At 39.7% G+C, this 27,361-nt stretch overlaps 1 protein-coding gene across 9 annotated transcripts in view; it reads right to left on the bottom strand.

Annotated features, from left to right (window-relative positions):
• RSRC1 (arginine and serine rich coiled-coil 1) overlaps nt 1–27,361 on the bottom strand; it is a 350,934-nt gene that overhangs the window by 15,089 nt on the left and 308,484 nt on the right. For all 9 annotated transcript variants that reach the window (XM_084847365.1, XM_084847366.1, XM_084847359.1 and 6 more), the window contains 2 exons: nt 4,087–4,193; nt 2,063–2,209 (listed from right to left, as the gene is read on the bottom strand). In XM_084847365.1, coding sequence (XP_084703491.1) covers nt 2,063–2,209; nt 4,087–4,193 — 254 coding nt within the window. The remainder of the gene's footprint in view (nt 1–2,062; nt 2,210–4,086; nt 4,194–27,361) is intronic.

Below are 27,361 nucleotides of genomic sequence, written 5' to 3'. Positions count from 1 at the left end.
ATCTCTGATTAGAACTTAATCCCTGTATCAGATGACTGAATCCTTCATGCATCTCCCTAGATTTGCAGATATCTGTTGTGGCAAGTGAAGAGTGCCTACAACGCCTAAAGCTAATTGGGAAGGAAGCTCAGGAAAGGAGGTGCTTCCTCAAGTATCTTAGGCCTTTACATGCCTTGGTAGAAGAAAAGTTTTATGTATGAATGACAGACATCTATACTATGCCCTATATACAATGAGCGGTGACTGTTCAATCCAAGGGACGTACAGCAAGGCTTAATTAAAGCCAGAGATTACCAGGAACCTGTATGGTATATTATTGAGTTTGGATGTGGGAAATCGAGGTTTAGATTTTTAGTCAGCTGTGAAGCAAATCAGATGGGCTTGAGAAAGTCACTTTTTCTCATCTTAACCTACCTCACAAGAGCACTTTGTATACAAATGTGATAAATAACTAAGGCTTAGCCCCTGAAAGGTATTTTGATTGCTTGAGGTCAACTGTGGAACTTATGTAGTTGTAGTAAAGGTAATTGTTCCTGTGTAAATGTAAAAGTGTCATTCCTTACTAATGAGGAGTCAGTCCATAAGCACCTGGCATCTGAGGAATTCTGGGCAGGCTTGAGCTTTGACATCTCACTTTCAAAAAATCAACCATGGTGTCCAACCAATTATCCAAACTGTACTATAAGGTGTTATTCTACCCCCTGAGCAAAGAGTAAGGGTAGGAAGAGATTTCCTTCCATAGATTCATACTACATTCTTGAATGATCACTATGTTGTTGCCTTTGAAGCAGGTGGAAACATCATGAGATGTAAAAGAATTCTGTTAGGACACCAAATTCTCTCAGTTTTGCTCTCTAATATGAAAATATGACTTTGTGCAGTTAAAAAGCTGCACCATTAAAATTTGTTGTCATCCCCTTGGGTGCAGAAGTAAGCATGTGGCCTGAGTTTTAACAGTACCCTAGATTCTAAACACACCTACTTTGAAGTAAGTCAGGTAAAGAAAAGAAAGAAAAAGGGTTGGGCTCAAGAGGCTAGATTTGAACTTCCATATATTACGATATGCAGCCAGATTGTCATGCCCTTACAGCTGTGCCTTGTAGTGACATTATTATTTGATTTGTGGCCTTTCCCATAAAAATATATAACCTTGTGGGTTATAGAAAAATAGCACACACAAAAATATCAAACAAATTAAAACATATTAAAAACACAAATCAAAATCCAGAATTGAATGGTGAAAACAGCAGCATCAGACTAAAACAGCAGGTCATTAAGCATAAAAAGCCTGACTAAACAAATACATTTATTTATTATTAACATTTATATACCACCTTAGCCATCAAGGTGGTCGATTTCTGGGTTTGCCTGAAGGACCTCACTAAGAGGGCATCCTAAAGTTTCAGTCTCACTATCAAAAAGGTCCTCTCCCACCTGCTGAACCTCTTAATGATGACAGGACAGAGACCAGGAACTCTGAAACTGAGGTCAAGTTTCAGGCAGGTTCATATGGGAGAAGGCAGTTGGACCAATTCTGGTCTCAGGTTGATTAAGGTTTTAAAGGCTAAAATCACTATAAACTGAACTTGAAAATAAATAGGCAACTGGTCTAGTTATATGATCTGATCCTAGTGCTTCAGTCAGCACAGGCATTGAGGGGGTGGGGGCATGCAAGATACTAGTTTTATGGCTCTATGAATTCTGGCTAGTCTTTGTTCAAAGGAGGATACTCTGGAACGGAAGTGAATTTTAAGATCTACCGTAAAATCATGAAAAGTGGTTCTCCACCGCCCCTCACACACTCTCTCTCTCATCTGAAAATAAAAATGCAAGAATGCCTTGGAAAATGATTAGATCTTCCAATAGCCCTACCTAAGCCTGGATATAGCAACTGGAATCCCCTTTTACACAGTATTGCTCATGCTATGAGTTTTAGTTTTCTGAAGGCTGTTTGTTGGACTTGTATCTAAATATGGATACATAGATCACATAACCTTGCCTCTCCTCCTCTACATAAACTTTGTTAGTCAAAGGCTTTCATAATAATTATCACTACACTTACATTGGGATGGGCAAGCGAGTTTTCATCTTGGTATTTGATTGCGGTAGGAATTATTCCAGTTACTGTTTCTTTTTCAGTAGCAGTCAGACCAATATTTCCCACTTCTGCAGTTGCCGGTTCACTCTTAACTTCAACAGGTTCTGCTGCCTAAAAGGGATAGGATGATCTGAGTAACATTCACAAAGGGGCTGTTCACACAACACGCTAACCACACTCAATGGCTGAGTGTAGGTTGTTTTCAACTGTGGGTTGTTTGTTGAACCGTGGGTTAGCATTTTGTCTGAATGCAGCATGTTTTCCACAGGGTGGGCTATCATTTTGTCTGAACGCAGCCAGTGTGGCTTGTTAGCCATGAGGGTGCTTGTAAACAACCCTGAACAACCCAACAACAAACTGTGGGTTCTCAAGATGGCTTGTTCAAGAAAATAAGCCACACTGCATGATTAACAAGCCAATGTGGCTGCATTCAGACCCACGGTTCTACATACAATCCATGGTTCAAAACAACCCACACTCATCCACTGAGTGTAAGTTACCGTTCTGTGTGAACAGGCAGTCTTTATAGTCAAATAAATTCTGCCCTGAGTAGTTTGAAACATCATTGACTTGTGGCAGTAGATTGATGTGGCTGTGGGATTATGGGAGTTGTATTCCAACTATCTGCAGGGCACCAGGTTGGAGAAGGCTGTGTCAGAGATTGAACATCCACATCAGAAAAGGTATGTGTCCAAGAATATGTGAAGAGCAGCATGAGTTTTTAAAAACAAACTCACACAGAATTTATCGGTTTGCTTAGCATGCACCAAAAGTGCCTTTCCCTTTGTACATTACAGGGGGCACATTTATTCTGACACAGAATTTGATGACAGTGTTGGGAAAACGATCTGTCAGAAGGTGCTTGTTCAATCCACTCCCAAACCCACAACTCTGTGTGAAGGAGTTCCCTCACTTTAATTAACCAAAAATTCTCCAGAATAATTATTGTTTTTAATCAGGACTGTCTGTATTTGTAAACATGAAGACAGATATTTATAAAGATATTGGTTTCGATCCTCAAACCCACCTCTGTGCATTGGTGGAGGGGGTGCTAATTTTGTCTGGCTGCAGCTTCTCACACTACATGGCATGCTGTTCAAGAAGATCCAGGACTTTTGGGGGGCTATGGGGGGTGTTCCCAGAGCATTCCCACTGGAATAGAGCTGACATTTTGGGGCATGCTGGACTTCCGTGGTGCACCCGACTCAGCTTGCTTTTGCGACCCAAGCCACACAGTTTCCCTGAGTTCCAGGGACTTTAAATGCATTTTTTTGGTCTTGTCTGTAAAGTGCACAAATAGAGATTTGCACAAATTTCAGCTGCAAAGTGCACATATTTGCATGTTTTGGATAGAAATTGTGCAAATTTGCATAATTTGTGCAAATCACAGCCATAATTTGCACAAATATTTTTTTACACACACACACGCTCATGGAAATTCTGCCAGCTGGCCTGACTCATTGCACACTGAGTCGGGCCAGCTGGCAGAAGATGGAACGGAGTCGGAGTCTGGGGGCCAAGGTGATAAAAGCTCATCAAGCTCCACCCCCCAACTAGATTCCTCTGACATCCCTACACTGGAAAGGGGAAACAAAAGGCCTCGTATGCAAGTAGAATCAGCCTTTTGTTTCTCTGGATACAAGCCATTAATACTTTTTATTGTAATACATAAAATATAATCACTGTGCCAAAAATCATTATTTACAACAGAATCTGTATTTCACTGCTACTAGAAAAAATTATACAAATTAAGCACATTATTGTTGACAAAAACATATTTATGTATGATTCAAATATGTACCACATTTAAATACAGTATCACATCATGACTAGGATCCATATTTGTCTGATTTCTTCTGACTGGGGATTAGGATTACTAGTATGAACAGCCAATGTCAATGTCAACGTCAATGTAAATTACATTAATATACCAGCTTTGCACTGGCTCATAACGGGCTCTATGCAAAGGAAGGAGACTGAAAACTTACCTTTTTGACTTCCTTACTTGATCTGAACGTCTGTGGAACAAAGGAGTCACTTTCAATTGCTTCAATTTCTTTTACTCGTTTCACTTGCTCCACGAGGCTGGTTTGGTCTATGGAAGAGGGTATAATGTCAATATGGTTTAGCATATGCTTAAGATCAACACTGTGTAATATTCTTCTAAAGTATTTCTTCTGCTCAGGAAACAGAAAAATTTGTGGCAAGCTATGCCTCTGTCTAGGATAAACTATTCTTGCTTTATTCAGAAAAAAAGATGAGAAGGCTAAAACAACTCCTTAGACAACGACACTGAAATTTTTGCCATTTACACCACTTACAACAGGATGACACTGCTGATAAAGCATCTGTTAATGTTAAGTTTGATTCTCGTTACAGTGAGTATAGGCATACACCCCACCCCCCGCCCCTGAAGAACGTACAAATAGTTCAGTATAATGCTTGGAAGGAGTACAGACTTGGTATTTTGTCTCCTGACTCAATAAAAAGCCCACCTATCATATGGCAACAGTCTGAGCTTCTCAAGGAGGTCTACCTAACACCCTGAGAATCACTGCTATAAAATGATGTGTGATTCTATACAGAGCCCACTGTATCCCAAAGGCAGCTCTCTGAAAGTATCCATATTGTATTCATGTATGCTACTTTAATATTCTAATAATGCTTCCATGTGGCATTTTAAAAAGTTTTTCAAGCTTTTAACAATGGAAATATTTGAAGAATGTTGTAGAATTAGAAAAAATAATGCTATAGTAATTTCACTCATTTCCTCCGAGTTTCATTTTAATAAATATGAATAATACATTTTTCACTTCTGATAGAAACAAAATTAGTAAGATCAGGCAAATATATACTGACAACAAAAAGATGCATCAGAATGCAAGTACTGTGATGCGCACTGAGAAACGCAAAGTAAATCCATCCCATGACAGTTAAAAGTTTCTTCAGATCACAGAGGTATTACAGCACACACTGGAGGAACACAAGGTTTTGTGATATTTGCTGGGTTGGGAAAGGTTTCTGGATAGACTGAAGCTTTGTTGAGAGAGAAGCCATGATCCCTCATCTACACTTCCTTAAAAAGTATTAGAACCGTAATTATTCTTTAAAATGTCCATTCCATATGGTTTGAAGTACACCAACCCTTATCTAGCAGAGTATTTCAATATTTATTTATGCAGACAAACAATGCATGTATGTTTGGTTATATGTAAAAGCTTTGCTTGTTCAGAGGCAGACAAAACATAATTTTGCACAATATATAATTTAAAGCTGCACTCGGTCAGTTAAATTCATTAATTCATTTTTCATTTATTATATTTCTATACTGCCCCATAGCCAAAGCTCTCTGGGCAGTTCACAGAAATTAAAAATAATTAAAATACATTATTTAAAATATAAAACCATTCATGTAATAACGAAGAACACATAACACACACAACAACAACATATATTTAAAACAGAAACAACCAGCCAGAGACGATCAAGAAACTCATTCTACACTGCCAAATGCCTGAGAGAAGAGGGCAGTTTTAACCTGGCACCGAAAAGTTTTAACCAGGCGGGCCTCGTTAGGGAGAAATGACCAGGGTAATGTGAAAAACCTAATGCTGGCATACTCAGCAATAGAAATAAATATAGTACTGCACATTCCTCTTAAGCTAATACCTTGTGTCAGACATGGAAGGCTAGATCAGGTGGCTCACTGACATTGAGTATTTGCTTATGTACCCATGGAATGCTGCCATTACTACTGGTATGATGATAGGAGATGGTGGGAAAGAATCCACATATAAATCAGGATGGACAAAATAGAAATCCTTGGGTGATGAAAACTCAATGTAATTAGCATTAAGTATTTCAAAAAGTACCCTTAAGGTTACAGGTTGCCCATTCTCTCCCCCTGATAAACCACAATGTGGCCTGTGAGGTATGCTTGCAAGTCACTCCTATGGTAGAAATGGTATCAAGATTTTATACCCAAGCGTACTCAACAAGCAGACAAATGCCAAGCTGCCTTAGAATCTTAGGGTTGATTCACACATGTTGATTTTCCTACACCGGTGACAGATATCACATCTGTATGGGAAAAGGTATACACATCATATGTACATTGTCACATGTGACCAATACACATGACTGTTTTTGCAGTATTAAATATTCAATGGGAAACCATGAGAAGACATGGGTATGACCTTTGATATTTGTGAGTGCTCTAATGCGAATGACAGGCACAATCTGGGGACATGTTTCCCAAGAGAAACAAAGTCACAGAATGTTTTCCTGAATTACTTCAGTGACATTAATTGGATAAAAATGGACTGGAAGGAAGCTGTATCCATTAGTCTACAATATTGTTGACAAACACATTATTGGTAGATAAAATGACTTCCATATAATGTTTGTCAGATGTCAGTAGTAAGGATATATATTTCATAGTAAAATAAAAAATAATGGAGTCAGAAAGCTAAGAGGGTACAGACAAAAAAAATCAATACTAACTCATTGGACAGCAAGTCCTTTCACTCTAGTCAGACTGAAAATACAGAACTATTTGTATTAGTGACTGTTGATGCCACTTTTCATACATAAATCATTCCTTCTATAAGAATCACAATTAAGCTTGCTCCTAGTTGCTCTGCTGCTTTTATCTTATTATCAAAGGTGGTGGGAAAAAAAGGAGAAATATGAATACACAGGAAAACTATCAATACAGTTCTGCAGGAGGTTTGGCAAGCTTCAATTTCAATCTGTCTCTTCAAACCACGTGGTTTATCTCTGTAAATCAACACAATAGTTCTGTAGTAGTGAATGCCTGAAAACAGCAGGCGGCACTGTACAATCAGTTAAACCAAGACAAGGGCTTCAGGGACCTTGTGTTTAGTATCCAAAATATGTCTTTTTAAAAAACGAAACACAAACACACACATGACAGTAACTCCTTTTGACTTAAGAATATTCATCTGGTTGTAATTTGTTTTTGTAAACGTTATCGTCATAAGTACCTTTAATGTATATGTTGTTCCTTTAAACAAAAGGACAGCTATTTCAGTGGCTAACATGGTATGAAGTCGCAATTAAAGTTCACAAGACACAGATACGGAAGTTCAAGCATAATTAAAAGAATCCAAATTCTATAGAAAAATACAAAATGATGGAAGACTGAATACTCTGTGAACCGCTCTTATTTAAATATGGTGTTAAATGCAAAAATGGTATGCCATGATAGGCTTACTGGATAATTTTCTAATAGATCAACTATCTAGGTTTACTAAAGGAAAAAAGGTATTAAAACCTATGTGTAAGCATCTAAACAAGTTCAACAGATACAGAGAATGTGGATGGACTAGTAATTTCTCATCTTCTTGATTCAGATGACACAGCTGAAGTGGGAATATGAGAAAGCAACTGATACAACAGGAATGATACATACAGTGTGTGACTTATAGTCTACTCCCTGGCACTATTGCATTGTGAGGGCAATCTGTGGCATAGATTGTGGTGGGTTGGACTTCGGATCTGGTGTGGTGTGTGAACATTGTCAGTGCCTTGGAGTGCATTTGGATTCTTTAATTAAGACAGGCTCAGGTTAATTTGTTAATGCCTTTTTGTACCCAAGGTTTTTAAAGCTTAAAAGGTAAATTGTATGCTGAAATCCTGAGACACCCAGAAGCCACAAGATTAACACCTCCCTCTGCTGACAGAAACTTTCCTTTTCCACAATCACTGCCTATTCTTTCCCCCAAGAATTATCCCCCAAAGCAACAGATATTCTAGTGGCTATTTCAGAAGTTCAACTTCTTCACCTCAGCTCACATTCCCCACAACAAAAACTTCCTTCTTCCTAAGCAACAGCCCCTTTCAGCCACCAAGTTCCTGCTACCATCCTTTCCCTGCCCCCACATCTTACTACTTTTTTTTCAGGAGACTATTCTCTTTCCCTACTTCTTCCAGCTTGTTCCTGGTTTAAGACTTATTTTGAAAAAAAAATAGGGAAGAAGAAAAGTCATGTCTTTTTCACATGACCATGAACACACTAGGAATGTATGAGAAATTAGTTTAAGTTTTGAAAGTGTGTACTTTTGAAAAATGTGCACAAATACACGTTAATCAATGGGAGAAAATGTGTATATTTCACAAATTCGTACAACTGATGTGTTGTGGAAAAATGTGCAAATGTTTTGTGCAAACAGAATAAAAAGCTCACAATCTGATACAGACATAAGTCAGAATGAGCTTCACGGTACAATTCGGAGAATCTCAATGAGCTAGGGTTTTGCTGAATCATACATCCCTAGCAGACACACAACATGCACAGGAGGTTTTTCTTTTCTGTTTCACTTTACTTGACTGCCCAGGAGCTCATAAGCTGTAGTTTCCTATTCTTGTTTTGTGCTTGAATGCTTTTATAATTGATGTGCTGGCTATGCATGAATATTTAAGATTGCAATGCAGATATAATAGAAAATTACGCACATCATCGCTGTAAAACCAAATGACTCACTCATATGATATCTTATATGAGAATACTTGGAGGGGAAAGAATTTGAATTTTTCAGCACTTTTGAGTTTTGCACCAAAAGGAGGGGGGAAAGTTCCAGTTCCATGATGTTTCAAACAACTTCAGCGTTTGGCATTTTTGTCAGGTCTATTACAAACCTTTGTAAAATATAGTTTTAAGTGCCCAAGGGTGTAATCCTATGCATATTTAGATAGAAATAAGTCCTACAACTCCCAGCAAACATACATAGGATTGTGCTCCAAATCTCTCAAACTTCAGCTGAAAAAGTTTTTGTTTTACCTTTCCACTGAACGTAATGGGATCATCTGTATCTGTCAGCTGCATTTGAACTGGAAGCTTTTGCAGGATCACAGAATGATGGAAAGGGAGGCCCAGGGAACACAGGACTCAGAGAATAGGGGAGGGGCAGAACAGGAGAACAGGAATATGTGGGGGTGAGGAAGAAGAAAAGGGTCACAGGTTGTGGAATTATACCGTAAGAAAGGTAGGCCATTTCCCTACCCTTCAGGTTTCTATCTTATCCCATGCCAAGCAACATCTGTGGAGGCCAGGAGAGGAGGTAGTCCTGGCTCTATAAAACTCCCTACCCACACAAATTAGTATCAATCAATTAAAACATTTGGTCAGCAACTTAAAAAAAAATCCGGGCCCATAGTTTGAACTGAGCAAGGGCAGAGGGGCCAGCAACAGCAGCTCCACCCACTCTGTATAAGCCAAGGCTCAGGCAAAGAACTGTTTAAGCCTCCCTTTCAATATGAGCAGCAAGACAGGCTTTGCTACAGCAATTCTGTCTTGCTACCTTCTCTCCATTGTGAGTAGCTGAAGTACATAAGGGCGGGGAGGGGAGACTCAGCCAAAAAACCTTTTGAATTTTTGTTTTTCAGAACTCATTCCCCCGCCTATATTGGACCACAAATACATAGGTCAAATGGCATATGGATTGCTGCATGGAGTTGAGTTTTGCACAGGTGTATTTCTCCTTTAGCTAAATTATTAAGATATATGTACACCAATGTTAACTTAGTGTTTCCAGACACCCAAGTAGTATTCAAATAACACAATTATAAAGAAATCTTTAAAAATCAGAGAATAAAATGGAAGGAAACACCAATAATTTCCTTAAGGGTGCTGGATGTTTGCTGCTTTTTCAGAGAGAAAGAGAGAGTGAGATGGAAGAAAGTTTCATCTGCAGCACATGAATGCTGCAGACTGCAGCCTCTGCTATTGCTGCTAGCTGTCCATTTTAATTCTCAAAATCTTATTGACTCTAATTAAAATTCTATAGATGGAAGAGCTGTAGGTTTCTCAGGAACTTGCCAGTGAATGTTGTCTGCCAGCCATCTTCAAACACCCCATAACCACACACAACCAGCCTGTCAGGAGAGTTAATGCAGACATAGTGGGGCACACCACATTTGTCACTGTGGCTAATATCAGAGATACTCAGCTCTTTTTTCTCAGCACACAAAAGCATGATATGTAATTCAATGCTCAATTTACCCTTGTCTCGTAGGAGATTTTTCCCCACTAATTGATAGAAATTAAGCCATTAATCAAGCCACTAGCCATCATTCAAACCAGGGAAGATGAATACAAACTTTCATCATAACCACCTTCCCCATTTTAGTGTTCATTAGCATTAATTTTTAATGCAATTATGCTATTCTTTTACACTGAGCTCATAAATTACTGCTCTTTTGTTGCTGGCTGGCCTTGTAAAATCCAAGGTAATGCTTTATGCTCGGATCTTAAAGGCAATTACTAGCTTCTTCTATCTTTTATATCTATATAGTCCCCCCCCCCAAAAAGCTTTATATAGTATGTCCACTTGGCATGGGTATGCCTGTATATATAACACATATAAAGCGTGCACATTTTCCTGATTACTCACACATACACTACATATTGTAAATGGTAGTCAGAATGAAAATACAAACACACAAAGAAATGTATTAAAAGGGTCAGATTATAACCATATATAAAAATAGGCAGTGAGCTCACTGAGAAGTTATGCAGACAGGAGTAGGTGTGATTCTCAGCAGCTCTCATTAAGTTCAATGGCACAAAGAAAACAGGTTTTAATCACCAAGACTATTGCGGAAGGAAGTATGTAACCAGAACTTACATACGACAAGAGCAAGGCCAGGGTCCATGTTTAAAAAAAGGTGTCCCCAACCAGTCGTATCCGACTCTAGGGTGCGGTGCTCATCCCCGTTTCTAAGCCGAAGAGCCAGCGCTGTCTGAAGATGCTTCCGTGGTCATGTGGCCGGCATGACTGAACACCGAGGTGCACGGAACGCTGTTACCTTTCCCACTGAGGCGGTACCTATTTATCTACTTGCAATTTCTTGCTTTCGAACTGCTAGGTTGGCAGGAGCTGGGACTGAAGCCGGGAGCTCACTCCGTCACGCAGCACTCGGGTCTCGAACTGCTGACCTGCCGACCTTCCAGTCTGCAGTTCAGCATCTTAACCACTAAGCCACCGTGGCCCATGGGTCCATGTTTAGCTGCCACCTAATTGCACCTCTGAATACAGATTGGGAAAAAAAGAGAGTACCCCAGAAAGCACATAGAACCTCCAGTCCTCAGCTCTTTGTGTCATTAAATAAACTTGAGCATGAAAATCAAACATGTAATCAAAGATGTGGAATATTAATATTAAACTGATATAAATGAAGCAATGTGTCTGAATCTGTGGCAGCACAATACTAAGCTTTGGAATTCCTTCATCACTGTATTCTCTATAAAGCCATGATCGTAATTAGAAAGTCAGCAACTGTGCAGGCACATTTTTTTCATGCTACACATTTATTACACATCTTTAATCTGTAGTAAGATCAAATGAACCTTTTAGAATATATTACTCTTAATATGAACATATTCACTATCCCATAAGTTATAAGAACATGAATTACCAAATGGCAACAAATGGCACAACATCATGTTTTTATTTTAATCCATATAAGGACATATGATGGAAGACCACATAGCCGTTTGAGCTACTTCCAGATGTACCTTAAGTATAATTCCAGCTCTAGAGGCAGCCTCTAGAAGGATGCAGAGACAGATTTATTTAAAAATGAACAAAACCCCAATTTATTTATGGTTAATACATTTCAGGTAAACCTATAGCAAGCAGATATGTAAATATTCAATCACAGTGTTTATTAATTATAAATGTATCACAGTTTATTATAATTATAGAAATATTGTATTTTCATTAAGAAGTGACAGAAAAACAACATGGTGCCATAACTCCAACTGGGCTCAATGAATTCCTTGATCTTTGCACATTATTGTGAGCTTACAGCTGTTTACCCAGCAGAGAGAACAGGTACCTGCTCTATAGATATACAGCAAAATTCATTTGGACTTCTGGACTGAGTGTAGAGCACATGATTCTTTGTGATCTTCTAATCCAAGCCAGTATCTTTTAAATACATGGAGGGAGCAATCCTATGGCCACTAGACAGCGGCTAGATGGCCACAGAATATGTAGTTTTCCTGGAACTGACCTCGGAGCCTGCGCTCCAAGGTTGGTTCCCGGAGAACTGACCTCCCCCCACTTTCGCGCTGCCTTGGAGGCAGCGTGGAACAGCCCCATCCTCTGTGCTTGCAAGAGAAGTACGAAGCATCCGAAAAGGGGCATGTCTGGGGGCGTTCTGGGGTGGGGAGGGAGGAAATGCCTGTACGACACATCCAATGTGTCATACAGTAGCCTCCTCCCCCATGCAGCCCTCCTGCGGCTGGACAGCTGCAATCAGCTCTCTAGCCAAAAATGCAGGGCAGGTGAAGTGCAGAGGGAACGATCCCCTTTGTGCCTCTCCTGCCCTGCTTTGGATAGGAAGTCGCCTGTGAGTTCGGAGGCAGCCGCCTACCTAGATAGGATTGTGCCCTCGGTAAATTTTGTTACACTTTCTTGGTCAGTTTTAGCTATGGATTATATACTTTCCTCTTTTCTTTCTTTTTTTTTTTGACTGTTTAAGAATACTTTAGAATGGTTTCTGTTTTAGTTCTAGAACAGATACATCCTGAAAAATGAGAAAAGTGGAATACAATCCCATTTTTAGGCCTAAGAGGTTACTCATGTCTACAACACTTAGGCAGCGAGTAAGCCCTACTGAAAGTATTAGGGCTTACTTGTGACTAGATATGCATAGGATTGCACTTTTAATCTCTAACAAAACATTTAGTATACATTTAATATGTTGATCCTAAGCCTTGTTTCATGTTACCCAATGATCTTCACCGTTTCTGTAAAATTCCCTTTCTAAAAGAAGTTACAGTTAAGGAACACCTAGAGTCTGTGTGATTGTGTCATAGATATGCTTTGAAGAAACTGATACATATAACACTGGCTAACTTCCTCCAGAAACGGCTACTATTTATTTCATATTTCATACACTGCAACACAGAAATTTTCTATATATGTAATGTTTGATGTTTATTTTAAATTAAATTAAACATTAAAACAGATGCTGTGGAGGGACTACATTTCAGTGACAGAGCACATGCTTTGCATGCAGAACATCTCAGGCATCTCTGGCATCTCCAGTTAGGTAGCAGGTAATAGGAAAGACCTCTGCCTGGAACCCTGGAGAGCCACTGCCAGTCAGAGTAGAGAGAATCATCTAAAGTCCTTCAACTCTTGTAGATAGGGGTTTAACAGAGCATATCAATAACAAAGAGAGACAGGCCCTGCTTTCATGCTTATAAAGTAAACAGACAGGACAGAGGAGGGAAAGAAAGTGGAGAGAAACATAGAGAAGGGAGATCAGTTCTTCAACGCCAGAATAAAGTACTGAACTATAAGCAGGCGTTTATATAGAGTTTGAGCCAGGCTGATCGTCCCTTGCTGGTGTTCTTGCAATGAATAGCAATTGGTCAGTCTTCTTTCTTTGGCCGATGGATGGGGCCAGAGTTTTCTTTTCCTTTGATTCTGTAGTCCAAGCACAACAGACAGTTGGTGATGTTGAATGTTCTTTCTGGCAGGGAGGGGAGAGGAAAGCTCCTTGCAACTGCTCCTTCTCCGGCTGATGGATGGGCCAGCTTGGCCTTAGTCCCCTGGCTGATGGAAGAAGCCACAGTGCGCTTCCCTTCTGCTCTCCAATCCCAGGGCAACTGATTGAAACATGATTGGTACTAGGCAAAAATCAGTTCATATATTTTAATGGATTACAGACCAGTTAACAAATGTATCTCAAAATTTTTATTTTAGCCCACTGCTTGCTACAAAAATGTGCCATTCTCAGGTGGAAAATAAAAAGAGGGGGAAAAGAAGAGCCAGAAATGGAAGAACAATAAAACTTGAGATAATGGTCTGTGACACGTGTAACAGCTGCCAAGGAGACAATCAGTTCACTGATCTCATAATATGAAGTCCTGTTAGATCCATCTGTAGAGAAATATGTTGCTCTAGCTGTGGACAGAATGGAAGTACAAAATAAATCTTGCAGATCATTAAATTGTCCTAAGCTAAAGCTCCTGACATATGGTAAGCTTGACATTCAGACATTCAGAGAGGAGTGGAAAAGGGAACTGGAATGTCACATCCAGCCACGCCAACAGAAGGTGGCTGTGACTTCAATATGGAATATTTTCCCCAACCTGAAATTACATCTCATACAGCAGAAATTGCTCTTTAGGGTGTATTGGACATGGCAGTGCCTGTTTTGGAAAAACCTATCACCTTCCAATAGATGCTATCACTGTGGGATGGCAGATGTATCATTGGTGCATATGATGTGGGCACGTGCACTGGTGGCTCCCTTCTGGATAGACATTGTTAGGCGTATCAGTTTTGTCTTGGATACTTCATTACAGTTCAGAGATGTCCATGCATTACTAAATTATATTCCCACGGTGTGGAAATTATCCATCAGCCAGCGGCAGGCTCTCACAGTGGCTAAGAGACTCATATTACACAGGTGGAAGAACAAGGTACACTCCTCAACCATACAATGGACTGAGGATCTCACAGCTCTTGCCTCCTTTGACAGAGTATATTACTAAAGACAGCTTTGCCCTGACAAACATTGCAACATATGGTCAGCATACCACAGCCTTTATGAGTAACCTGGGCCAGGAATAATGTTACCTGGAAATGGATTTTGTATTGTATTGTATTGTATTGCATATGTATATCTATAGGTTTTTTTGATATATTTTTTAAAAATGCCACACATCTATTTTATGTGTGTGAGTTTGGAAAATGTATTTGGAAATACATTTGGAATTATATTTGGAAATGTAAAAGTTAAATAAAAATTGTGAATATAATAAAAATGTCCTAAGCTAGTGTACTCAAATGGGAATCATTTAAAATTATTGAATGCAACAACGTACACACATAAATACAAATAATAACCATCTCACATTTACACAATAAAATGCCTGCTTAAGTCAAAATGGCTTACATGATTTGTAGAAAATGTCCAGACCTAGGATCTAATTTGACCTACTAGATGTAAGAGAAATTATTAAAGCATTGTTCTAGAATACCACCACAGATCTTAATGGTACCACACTTGACTAAGTGGCCTGAGGGCTTGCTTATTAGTAGTATTTAATGGCCTGGTTCACACACAACTCTAACCCATGGTTTATTTAACCCATGGTCTGTTGCCCTACCCAGGGTTTGTGTGGCAGTCAATCAAACAAACCATGATTTGTTTTCTCAATGCCTGCATTGTTTGTTTCCCTCCTCCTCCTGCTCCCTCCCTATATCCCAAATGCCTTCAAGGCACTGTACTAATGGAATGTAGAACAGCTGGTTTGGGGTGTGTTTTTTTTACCACTCTTGCCTGCCGACTCTGTAGCCTGGCAAAACAATCCATGAACAATGCACAGTTCTGGGTTCATACGGAACAACAACTTATGGTTTAAACAACCCAGAGTTCACAAGCCAACAACAAACTATGGGTTCTCTTTCTGGGTGGTTCATGGTTAATAAATCATGGTTTGTTAGTGCAGCTGCATTCACACATCACAACCACCCAGAATTCAACAACCCATCCCATAGGTTAGCGTTATGTGCGAAAGTGTTTGTGGAACTGCTAAGACAGAGCAAAAATATTTTTAGTATGCTTTGGAAAAAAATTATAAAGGTTTTTTATTCATGGAATGATTGCTTATTTATAGATGCCAGAGTGATTCATTAGGTCAGCAAGCATGAACTATGAAGGGATTATTAAAACTGCAGAGAAGTAACTGTGATCCACTTATTTGAAGTGTAGCTTTTCAAACAAAATCACCACGTCCCTGGATAATGAATTCACAAGGTACAAGTATTTTTTGCTATTATGGTTGCTATTTATTTCAATATCTTTATTTGTTTTATAGTTTTATAGAAAAATAAGAATAATTTTTTTTTCAAGAATGATAAAGATGATATTAGGTAGACAATAGAACATAAATAACCTCTCTGCTAGGGCCCCAGTGAAGGCAAGTAATGGGTGGTATGCACACATAGCTGAAGGCCAATTGCAGAGAAAGAGGAAGGATCGATTGTGTGGCAGACTGGGCTGGTTCGCACGATCAAAATAAGCTTATTTAAATTGTAGCATGTGCCTATGGGTTACTGGAGGGTTGTTTCCCCCTCAACAAGTCATTCCAATGATTATGGAAATCATGCCCGACATGCACCATGATTTAAATATTGGTTTATTCTGATCGTGCAAAAACAATAATTGTGTTCTCAGGGCAATGGGGGGACTGTGTTTGCCTGGACTGCTCATGGTAAATGGGTCACACGTAGCTCCACTGTAGTTAGCTGGGCATATCTACCTTTGGGGGCTTTGCAATTTTATGTCAATTACCATCTGTGCTTGCAGTGGGATCCTCATAATACCTGTTCACCATGAGCAAATGGCAAAGGAAACAGTCTGCTTCACTCAGTGATCAGTGTACTAGTTCTTTTAATGATAAGAATGTTATTTCCCCACTAGTTTGAGGTAAGTATTAGAATGATAGACCTTATTTTACTCTTATCTTTTAAATATGCTAGAGGGTGTTGCACTCACATAATGTATTGGTGTACTTATAAGCAACTGTTTCTGGCAGTGATCAGGTAATAGTTTTTGACTGAATTGATTATTCACTGACAGTACTCAACTCAGCCTTGCAAATGCATCAACTGTGTAATAAGGAACTATTAAGAGCATTGATTTTCTGATTTCAATTGATAGCTAACAGGCCAAAGCTACACATCGATATTTGCGTAACTAATACCCAAGAGCTAACAATTTTGACAAATGAAAACCTCAATAGACCAAGCAGTGCAAATAAATGGAAATTTAAAGCCTAACCTTCAGACATTCAAATGAAATACTTACAGCCATGATAGATTTTAGTCAGCAGGTATTTCATGCTGGTATGAATTAAGGAGATACATACACAAATAACATTTATCAAAAAAGCCACTGGTTCACTCAGTATTCAAAAACTGAGGAAAGGAGGCACAAGGACCGCAATAGGAGGAAGGAGAAATGAACCCCCATTCTATTAGCTGAAGTCTATTTGCAGCTCACAACATCCAACCCATAACATTTATTTTGGGCAGTAGCTTTCGTGGAGATTCACTGCAGGATTATTAAAAATAATCCTCTTCCAGGTAATCATAAAATATTTAGAACCTTCTCTCAAGAAAAATGAATTTAAATAAAACCCATAACTTGCCCACAGTATTGCTGAGCCACTGTTGATATAATTAACTTAAATGTTGAAGACGAGTTAAAGATATTTATGCACTTTAATCATATGGGATTTTATTTCCATAACTAATCACATTGGGTTCTATTTATTGCCATCATGTTATAATAATGACACAAGGAAGACAAATACTCAAAAATATGCCAGAAAGCACACATATAATGGCATACTTGACTTGGAAGGACAAGGGCAGAATTAGAAATGTTCATGAACACAAATAATCAGAGGTTCCAGAAAGTTCTGTTAAGCTAACCAGCAATAAAGCAGCTGTAGAACATCTGCACACCCTTAAAGAAGGTATTTCAGCTCAAACCCCCCTTTAAAATATATCAAACTAATAATATGGATTTATGTTTTCATCTTGTGAGGTAGCTGTGGGTGCGCCTTGCAGTTTCTGTTAATCATCAAGGATAACAGTATTTTAACACAAAATCTCCTTCACAGCCCATTTTCTTCGATTTTGAACTTGCAATCAAGCCAATGCTAAACGGGTAAGACCACAGTATTTCCAAAGCCAGATGTAATTTCACAAACAGATTTATGACTTTGCTGCATTAGGTCTTTGAAAAAAAATGTTGTAAATAATCCAACTCTGAAACTATATCCTTTCAAAGTACTTCAGATTCTCTGAAGCTTTGTATTTAAGACCAATTTCTGCTAACCACATAGTTTGTGATCAACAGAACTGCAAAATAAAGACGTTAGTAGCCTTTCAAGAATAATGAACCACTAATATACGTTTACATTTCTCTATGCCCTTCACTGGTAGGAAAAGGCATTTCCCCTCATTTTAAGACTGGAGATAACCTTTAGTCAGTAGAAGGCTTAAACTGAGATAACAGCCACACTTTGAAATATTGTATTATGTAGTAGATACAGTGTTTTTTAAAACCTAGATAATCTAGATACTCATATGCATGACTAATGTAGCAAAGAAAAATAGGTGAGAAAAGATATGTCCAGTGGGTGCAATTCTTCACTTAACTGAAATTAATGCAGACTCAGACTCCCTCATTTCTATTAGTATCTAGAATACATAGCAGCAGGGTAATCTCCACAATTGTTACTCATATGGCATAAAACACAGAAAAAAAGGTTTTCACAAAGCAGAACATGCTTAGTTTGGCTAGCTGGTTATTTTGTAATGAGAGGTGCCTGCCCCTGACCTTTCTGATCAATAGAGTCCAATATTAAGGACACTTCTCATTTTTATAACTGTTAAACTGAAAACAGCATTTAACGAACAGCAGAGGTTTCATGACAAACCGCCATTCTTGTGTTGTATTTTCTCTCTTTCTTCCCTTTAGAACTTCAGCTTCACTATATTATTACAGAAACAATTCCACATCTGGATATATAAAAACGCAGACAAATGTATAAAAATAGGCAGGGTTAGAAAGAATGAAGTCCCACTGACAAAGAGGATGATTTAAGCAGCACCAGCAGTTTGGGGTCTTCCTGGACTCAGGCCTATCTGTGGAGGAACAAATGCCTGCAGTAGACAGGAGTGACTTTTACCAGTTGAGGCTGGTGTGGCAGCTGTAACCCTGTCTGGATGTGGTTGATCTCACCTTAGTTACTCATGCTCTGGTTACATTCAAACTAGACTACTGTAACACACTTTAGATGGGGATGCCTTTGAAGACACTTTGGAAGTTTCATCTAGCACACGAAGGGACAGTCTGATGCTGGAGGGGGCTAGACATTTGAACTATGTTACAGCCATTTGCATCAGCTGCACTGGCTACCAATTTTTTCCGAGTTCAATTCAAAGTGCCTGTATTGGCCTTTAAAGCCCTACATGGATGAATCACCTGCACCCATATCAACCTCCCTGAGCTTTAAAATCTGCTACAGGGTCCCTGCTTGTTTGCCCATCACCAGCAACAATTAGTTTTGTGGGCAGAAGGGACAGGGCCTTTTTGTTGGTGAGCACTCCCTTCCCCAGATTATATGTCCGACTCTCTGTTATCTATTAGTAAATCCCTAAAGATCTTTCTGTTTCAGTCTGTCTTTGATTAAAGTGTATTTCTGGATTTTAGCCTGACGTCATTTTTATCTGACTAGCTTTTGAATTTTGTTTTCATTTCTTAATTTTCGTGAAGCTGACTTAAATATTCAAATATTACTGCTTTGAATTGTTATATTTGTTTCAATTTTTGTTTCAATTTTTGTTTGATTTTATAAGCCATTTTGAAAAAAGGCTATACATTTGAGTAATATCTAAATAAATAAAGTTGGTGATTAAAATATAAGCACATTTTAATACCTCACAAAAATGTCAGTGCTTTTTATAATAATGAAATTTCAGTTGCTGAGTCATTTATATCAGATGAGCTCTTGATGCTAGATATCCAAATTGTTACACTGCCTTCTATATCATCAGGCAGACACACCAGCAGTCAGTAAATTAAAGATAGCAATCTCTTCCCCTTTCTCACTTTTGAAGGACAGTTTGACTTTTCAACTTGTATTTCCAATCCAACTTCAACCATTTTATGGTCCTAATATTGGTCCTATTTATACTAAATTAAGAACATAATAAGAGTCATGCTGTATCAGGCCATGGTCCATCTAGTCCAGCATTCTGTTCACACAGTGGCTAACCAGCTGCTTGTGGAAAACCCCTAGGTAGGAGATGAATGCAATAGGAGATGAGGGCAAATATGAGCACCTGCTCATGTTTCCCAGCAACTGATATATAAAGGCATATTGCCTCTATATGATGAAGGCAGCATATAGCCATCAGGACTTGTAGATGGCCTTGCAGGCCCCTTCCAACCCTACTATTCTATTCTATGACTAGTTGCCACTGATAGCCATATCCTCCATGAATTTGACTAATCTCCTTTTAATGTCATTCAAATAGTAGCCATCACTTCATTTGTGGTAGTGAATTCCATAGTTTACCCATGTGATGTGTGAAGAAGTACTTCCTTTTAACTATCCTGAATCTCCACCAATCAGCTTCATGGGACAACCTCAGGTTCTAGTATTATGACAGAGGGCAAAAAATGTCTTCCTATCTACTTTCTCCACACCATCCTTCTAAGTAAAACAGATGCAGACATGATAACCTTTCCTTATTGGGAAGTTGCTCCAGCCCCTTCATCATTTTGGTTGCCCATTTCTGCACCTTTTCCAACTCTTTCAAGATCCGTTTTTAGGTGTGGTGAACAGAACTGTAAACTGTATTCCAAGTGTGGTTGCACAATAGATTTGTATAACAGAGGTATGATATTGGCAGTTTTATTTTTAATTCCTTCCCTAATTATGCCTAACAGGGAATCTGCATTTTTCACAAGACCTGTGACACTAGGTTGACATTTTCATTGAGCTGTCCAGCACATCCCCAAGGTCTCTTCCTTGGTCGGTCACCGCTAACTCAGATCCCATTAGCTGGGATTTTTTGCCCCAATGTGCATCACTTTACATAGTGGTGGCGGCCCACATTTTGCCAAGTTTTTCACAAGTCAAGAAGTATGAGAGTACCACTACAAAGAAAGGATATGGAAGTGGTGGCCCCAAAAGTAATTTAGTACTGAGAACATGCTATCGTCTGCCTGATAAAATGCTCCGAAGCTGAATTCTTCACATCTGTCTTAATTGCAGAAGATGTAGGGGAGATTCCCATGCCTAAACTGACGATTTGATATCTTCATGAAGGGAGTCTGATAAACTGAGGAAAATAGTGAAATAGTAGTGATAAGACATGAAGATCTAGACCTTACTGACAAATTGAAAACAAAGAAATCACTGGGTCAAGAGTTCTTAATCCATCCAAGAGTTCTTAAAGAAGTCAAATGTGAAACTGCTGAAGTTCTAACAAAAATATGTAACATTTCTCTAAGGTCAGCCCCTGTACCAGAGGACTGGAAACTGGATAGTGTAAATGTTTAAAAGGGATCGAGTAAGCATAATTTAATTGGATTTTCAAAAGACTTTTGACAAAGTCCCTCACCTGGGACTCCTGAGCAAATGTAGTAGTCATGGGATAAGAGGAGAGGTCCTCTTATGGCTCAGTAACTAGTTACATTTATTATTACTAACATTATATACTTCCTTATGAAAGAACAGAAAGCAGAGAGTAGGAATAAATGGTCAGTTCTCACAAAAGATGGATATAGAGTCCCCCAAGGAATTGTAATGGAGCTAGTGCTTTTTAACTAGTTCATAAATGAATTGCAGTTGGTGATGAGCAGTGAGGTGGCCAAGTTTGCAGATGACACCAAATTATTTACAGTGGTTAAAAGAAAAAGGAACAGCAAAGAGCTCCAAAATGATCTCTCCAAACTGTGGAAATGGGCATTAAAATGTGGCAAGTATAAAGCAAGTATAAGCAAGTATAAAGTGATGCATAAGAGCAGGGGGAGAATAAGAAAACAAATACAATGTTCTCTTTGGGTCAATCTTAAAAGTATTCTTAAATGCTTTTATTCATGACTAATACCCTTTGTTAATGACTACTCCCATTTTACAGATGGAGACCTGAAAGAGAGAGATGCAATTTACACAGGACCATATAGCAGCATTCATGGCTAAAAATTCTCAAGCACACCTCAGATTTAACTGAGAGCAGAAGTATTAGATCACAGGTTATTATTTGTATGCTTATTGATAGTGATGGAGATTCTGATCTATATTAGCAATAGTGAGCAGAATTGAAGTATAGTTATTCTGGGTTAGGAAAAGGCCTGTGAAATTTCACAGGTGAGTTGAGGGTTATTTGGGGAGAAAGGAAACATTCCGAATATTCCTCCAGGCAAAAACTTTCCAATTTTTCTTCCTGCCCCAATCAATCCCCCAGCTATCCCACCCCTCCTTCTACCTCAAAAGAAGCACCAAAATATCTTCTCTACAAGATGGCATATTAATATTTATTATATTTATTTATATCCTGCCTTTTCCCCCAATACTGGGACTCAAGGCGGCCTTACAACGTTAAAACTTCTACAATTAAAACCTATGAATAGAAATACAAATACAACTGTGCAAAAGTTAAAAAATATAATTAAATCATCAATATTAAAATTGTAAAAACATTAAAAGACAACCACCACCACAACAAAAATATCCATACGTCACATTTTCACAGGTCCAGACTAGTTATCCCCAAAGGCCTGCTGGAGCAAAAAAGTTTCTGCATGCCTATGAAAACATATCAAGGAGGGTGCCACTCTCGCCTCCCTGGGAAGGGAGTTCCAGAGCCTTGGGGCAGCCACCAAGAAGGCCCTCTCCTATGTTCCCACCAGGCGTGCCTTTGATGATGGTGGGATGGTGAAAAGGGCTTCCCCTGAAGATCTCAGGGCACGAGTAGGCTCATAGGGGAGAATACGGTCTTTCAGATAACCTGGACCCGAGCTGTATAGGGCTTTATAGGACATAACCAGCACTTTGAATTGTGCCCGGAAACAGACTGGGAGCCAGTGAAGCTGTTTTAACAGGGGAGTTGTATGTTCCCTGTAACCAGCCCCAGTCAGCAGTCTGGCTGCAGCTCTTTGAACCAGCTGAAGTTTCCGAACACTCTTCTGAGGCAGCCCCACACAGAGTGTGTTACAGTAATCCAAATGGGATGTAACTAAGGCATGTGTCACTGTGGCCAAGTCAGACATCTCAAGGAGCTGGTGCACTAGCTTTAACTGTGCAAATGCACTCCTGGCCACTGCTGAAACCTGGGCATCCAGGCTCAGGGCTGAATCCAGAAGTTAACCCAAGCTGCGAACCTGTGTCTTCAGGGGGAGTGTAACCCCATTTAGCACAAGCTGTATCTCTATTCCCTCCTGATCTACCTTTCGACCGACCAGGAGCACCTCTGTCTTGTCTGGATTAAGCTTCAATTTGTTTGCCCTCATCCAGTCCATTACTGCCGACAGACACTGGTTCAGCACCCCAACAGCTTCCTTGGAATTAGAATGAAAGGAAAAGTAGAGTTGGGTGTCATCAGCGTACTGGTGACACCGAACCCCAAAACTCCGGACAACCTCCCCCAGTGGTTTCATGTATATGTTAAATAGCATGGGGGACAAAACAGAACTCTGAGGGACTCCACAAGCCAATGGCCAGGGAGTCGAACAGGAGTCCCCCAGCACCACTTTCTGGGTCCGCCCATCCAAGAAGGAATGGTGCCACTGTAAAACAGTGCCTCCAAGTCCCATCCCAGCGAGGCGGCCCAGAAGGATACCATGGTTGATGGTATTGAAAGCCGCTGAGAGGTCCAGCAGAACCAACAGGGACACACTCTCCCTGTCTAGTTCCCGGTGTAGGTCATCCACCAAGGCGACCAAAGCTGTTTCTGTCCCATAACCGGGTCTGAAGCCAGATTGAAATGGATCTAGATAATCTGTCTCATCCAGGAATCTCTGGAGTTGGGAGGCCACCACATGCTCCAATATCTTGCCCAGAAATGGAATATTGGAGACTGGCTGATAATTATCTAATATGATGGGGTTCAGGGAGGGCTTTTTTTAACAAAGGTCTCACCACCGCCTCCTTCAAGCAGGCTGGAACTCTGTCTTGCCTAAGGGAGGCATTAACCACTCCCCTTACCCACTCGGCCAGTCCACCTTTGGCTGCTTTTATGAACCAGGAAGGACAAGGATCCAGAACACACGTCGTGGCTCTCACCTCTCCAAGGATCCTGTCCACATCCTCAAGCTGTACAAATTGAGAAGTATTCAACAACATTGGACAAGCAGGGGCCAAAGTTACATCCACTGGGTCTGTAGCAACTATAGCGTCCAAGTCAGAGTGGATCCGAGTGATTTTGTCTGCAAAGTGCTGAGCAAATTGTTCACAGCCGGCTGTCGAGGGGTTTAAATTATCCTCTTGCGGGCTGGCATGTAAAAGACCCCTAACCACTAGAAACAGCTCCGCTGAATGGCTCTTTGCAGACACAATAGTGGCAGAAAAAAATATTTTCTTTGCTGCCCGTGTTGTCACAGAGTAGGCCTTCAAATAGGCTCTAGCCTGTGTTTGATGGGATTCACTCCGAGTTTTCTGCCAATGTCGCTCCAGTTGTCTTCTCACTCGTTTCATCACTGCCAGCTCCCTAGAAAACCAGGGTGCTGGTGTGGCTCCAGAGGACGTGAGAGAGGATGCTCAGGAGCAATTGTGTCCATGGCCCTGGTCATTTCTCCATTCCAGAGATTGGCCAGGGCTTCGACAGAATTGCCTGCTGAGGCAACAGGAAAATCCCCAAGAGGTGTCAGGAAACCATTCGGATCCATCAGCCTCCTGGGTAGACCATCTTAATTGGCCCTCCACCCCTGCAGAGGTTCCAAGTGCCAGCAAGTCTAAACCCCACCAGGTAGTGATCTGTCCATGACAACGGAACTATGGAGAGTTCCTCCACTCTCTGCATGAAATAAAGTTATAAAAGGCAGAGGAGAAGGGGGAAACAGGATGGGGAAGAAAATACTACATTGGTAATAATGCCATTATTACTGTATGGGGAACAAATGAAAAAGCACGTAAGATCATATGTTCTAATTAGCAACAGGTCAAGGAAAAAACGATAAAGAGCTTGACCAAAGGAACCACTTTACCTCCTTTTTTCTTTTTAAGAAAAGATTTGGATTTGTTCAATTCTTGGGGGTAAGCACAAAAATACCTTCAGAAGGAAATTCATTACATGACAATAGAATGGGAGGAAATGGAGATATCACAGCATAGTTGTGAAGCAAGTCTAAAAAAGAAACACTTAAAAACTGAAAAAAGGCAAAGACGTATGCTTTCTGGTGGCCATGATCTACTTGTTAATCATGAACAACAATATTACAGAATACAAACAAGACTCCTTACCCATTAAAATGGAGGATTTCTAAAGATACTTCGCGTTCATCTGATTTCTATGGTATGTTGCACCTATATTAAGTTGAATATCTCTGCTAACTTATATATATATTAATAAATTAATTTCTGTCATAAAATCACAATGAAAGATGAATCATATATAAAAGGAGATCATAGTATGTACCAGATGTTACAAATTCTCTAAAGACTGGAGATTCAACACCAGGTGGTTATGTCTGCCTAATGAAGCAACATCTACACTCTCCAGGGACATAAAGGGTGCAGTTGGAGGCTCTCAGATATTGCTTAAAAATTAAATATGCCATTTGTTAGGCATTAATTGAAGAGTTTGAAATCTTGCTGTTTGTATAGTGGAGCCATATACATAATTAAGTTACACAGTATCATATGAAAATTTCTGTTGAATGTTTGAGCATTCTTTCATTCAAAGTTAGACACTTCGGTTACTAGAGTTTACAGTGGGCCACTGTCACTGATTTTGATTAATAAAACAATAACTAAACCATATTGAGTTTCTTTTAACCCTCCCTCCCTCCCTCCCTCCCTCCCTCCCTCCCTCCCTCCCTCTTTCTTTCTTTCTCTCACACACACACACACACACACACACACACTTATGTGTTAAAAGCCATACAGCCAGAGTTCAGGTCACTGCCATAACAATGAACTTCAATAAAGCTAACTGAACATAAAGTGCGACCTTTGGCAATCCCTAATGAACTTAAGGGCATCTAAATATATTTTCTTATCATTGAGTACAGCACTCTAAGTTATTACAGTGATGTGGGCTATGACCTCATGCAACTGAATCCTGATGTACCATGTTCTGTCTTGTTTTCAGGGAACAATATGAACTTTAACTATTCGAAGTGTCAAATAAAATCAACTTTACTTTGCTAAACTCTGGCATAATCTAAATGTTAAGAGTGAACCTCGTTTCAAAAGCCTAATCAAAAGGGTAGAGGCATGGGACATATAAAACAAAGTATGGCCAATGCTCTTCAGTTCCTTCCACCTTTCTGTAGTTGAATATGTTGGATAGCAGGTATAGGTAACCTGGTGCCCTCTTGATGTTTTGGACTATAGCTCCCATAATCCTTGACCATTAGCCAAGATAGCTAGGGCTTATGGGAGTTGTAGGGTGCTTATAGACACGGGGCTCCTAGCGATACTGATCAAAAGTCATTGTGTAATTATTCCATCTTTTCTTCTTTAACAGATTTTTTGTGGAATGAAACATGGGAGAGTTGCAGGCTGAAGCTGTCATCATCTGTGTATGAGGCAAGGTGACTGCATGACAAAAGCCTCATCTGGAAATAGCCATAGTCTAAAAAATCTGAAGGGTACCAGGTTGCCTACCCCTGGTAGAGAGGCTTTAACTGTGCTCAGTTAAAGGGCTTCTGAAGACAGCCATACGGCTCAGTGAGTTTGCCCATAAGCATACAATGAGGTCTGTAGATGTTTCTTGACTCATCATGCACAACGTAATAAAACTGAGTGACAGAGTCACCACATGACCGCCTCACCATGTGGGACAACTTGAATGAGCATTCAGTCAATCTACATAGTGCAGAGTACAACATGAGCTGACCTTAAACATGCACCACTCAGAGACTACAGAAATTTATCATAGGAATCTGCCTTAGTCAGTCAGACCACAGGTCCATCTAGCCCAGTATTGATGGCACTGACTGGATTTGAGGCAGAAATTTTTCTAGCCCTACCTGGAGTTGTCAGGGATTGAACCTGGGACTGTCTGCATGCAAAGCATGTGCTCCTCCACTGAGCTTCAGCCCACTGCTGGGCCAAAGGAGGTATGCCACCTTTAAGGAAATTTCTAATTGTTGCACTCGATGTATCAAGATGAGTGAGCCTGTCCTGAGTTCTGTGAGTAAGTATCTCTATAGGATAAAAAGCTATTTGATACATATGAATGATCTATTTACGGAAGGGAAACTCTTTATACCTTCATTGAGATCTTCTGAAGGAACTTGTAAGTTATGAGAAAGAGAATGAATGCCCTTTCTAAGTAACAGCAAAGTAATTCAGGTGAAAGTAAAATATTACTTAATGTTTTTTAAGACTGGGTAAAGCCCAACAATGACCTTTATCTTACAGCACTGCAGGAAAGGATGAATACAAAAGTCAGACTTGCCAGATCACTTTTTAGTGGATGTTACTGCCAAAACCTGTTCCATCTTCATGATTAAGTGTAAACAGAA

Source organism: Heloderma suspectum, chromosome 3 (assembly GCF_057233095.1).
Source record: "Heloderma suspectum isolate Gila_16-S chromosome 3, 16-S_ref, whole genome shotgun sequence".
NCBI classification, from domain to species: Eukaryota; Metazoa; Chordata; class Lepidosauria; order Squamata; family Helodermatidae; genus Heloderma; species Heloderma suspectum.
Note: the sequence above shows the minus strand (reverse complement) of the source record. Positions and strands in the feature narration are given on the sequence as shown.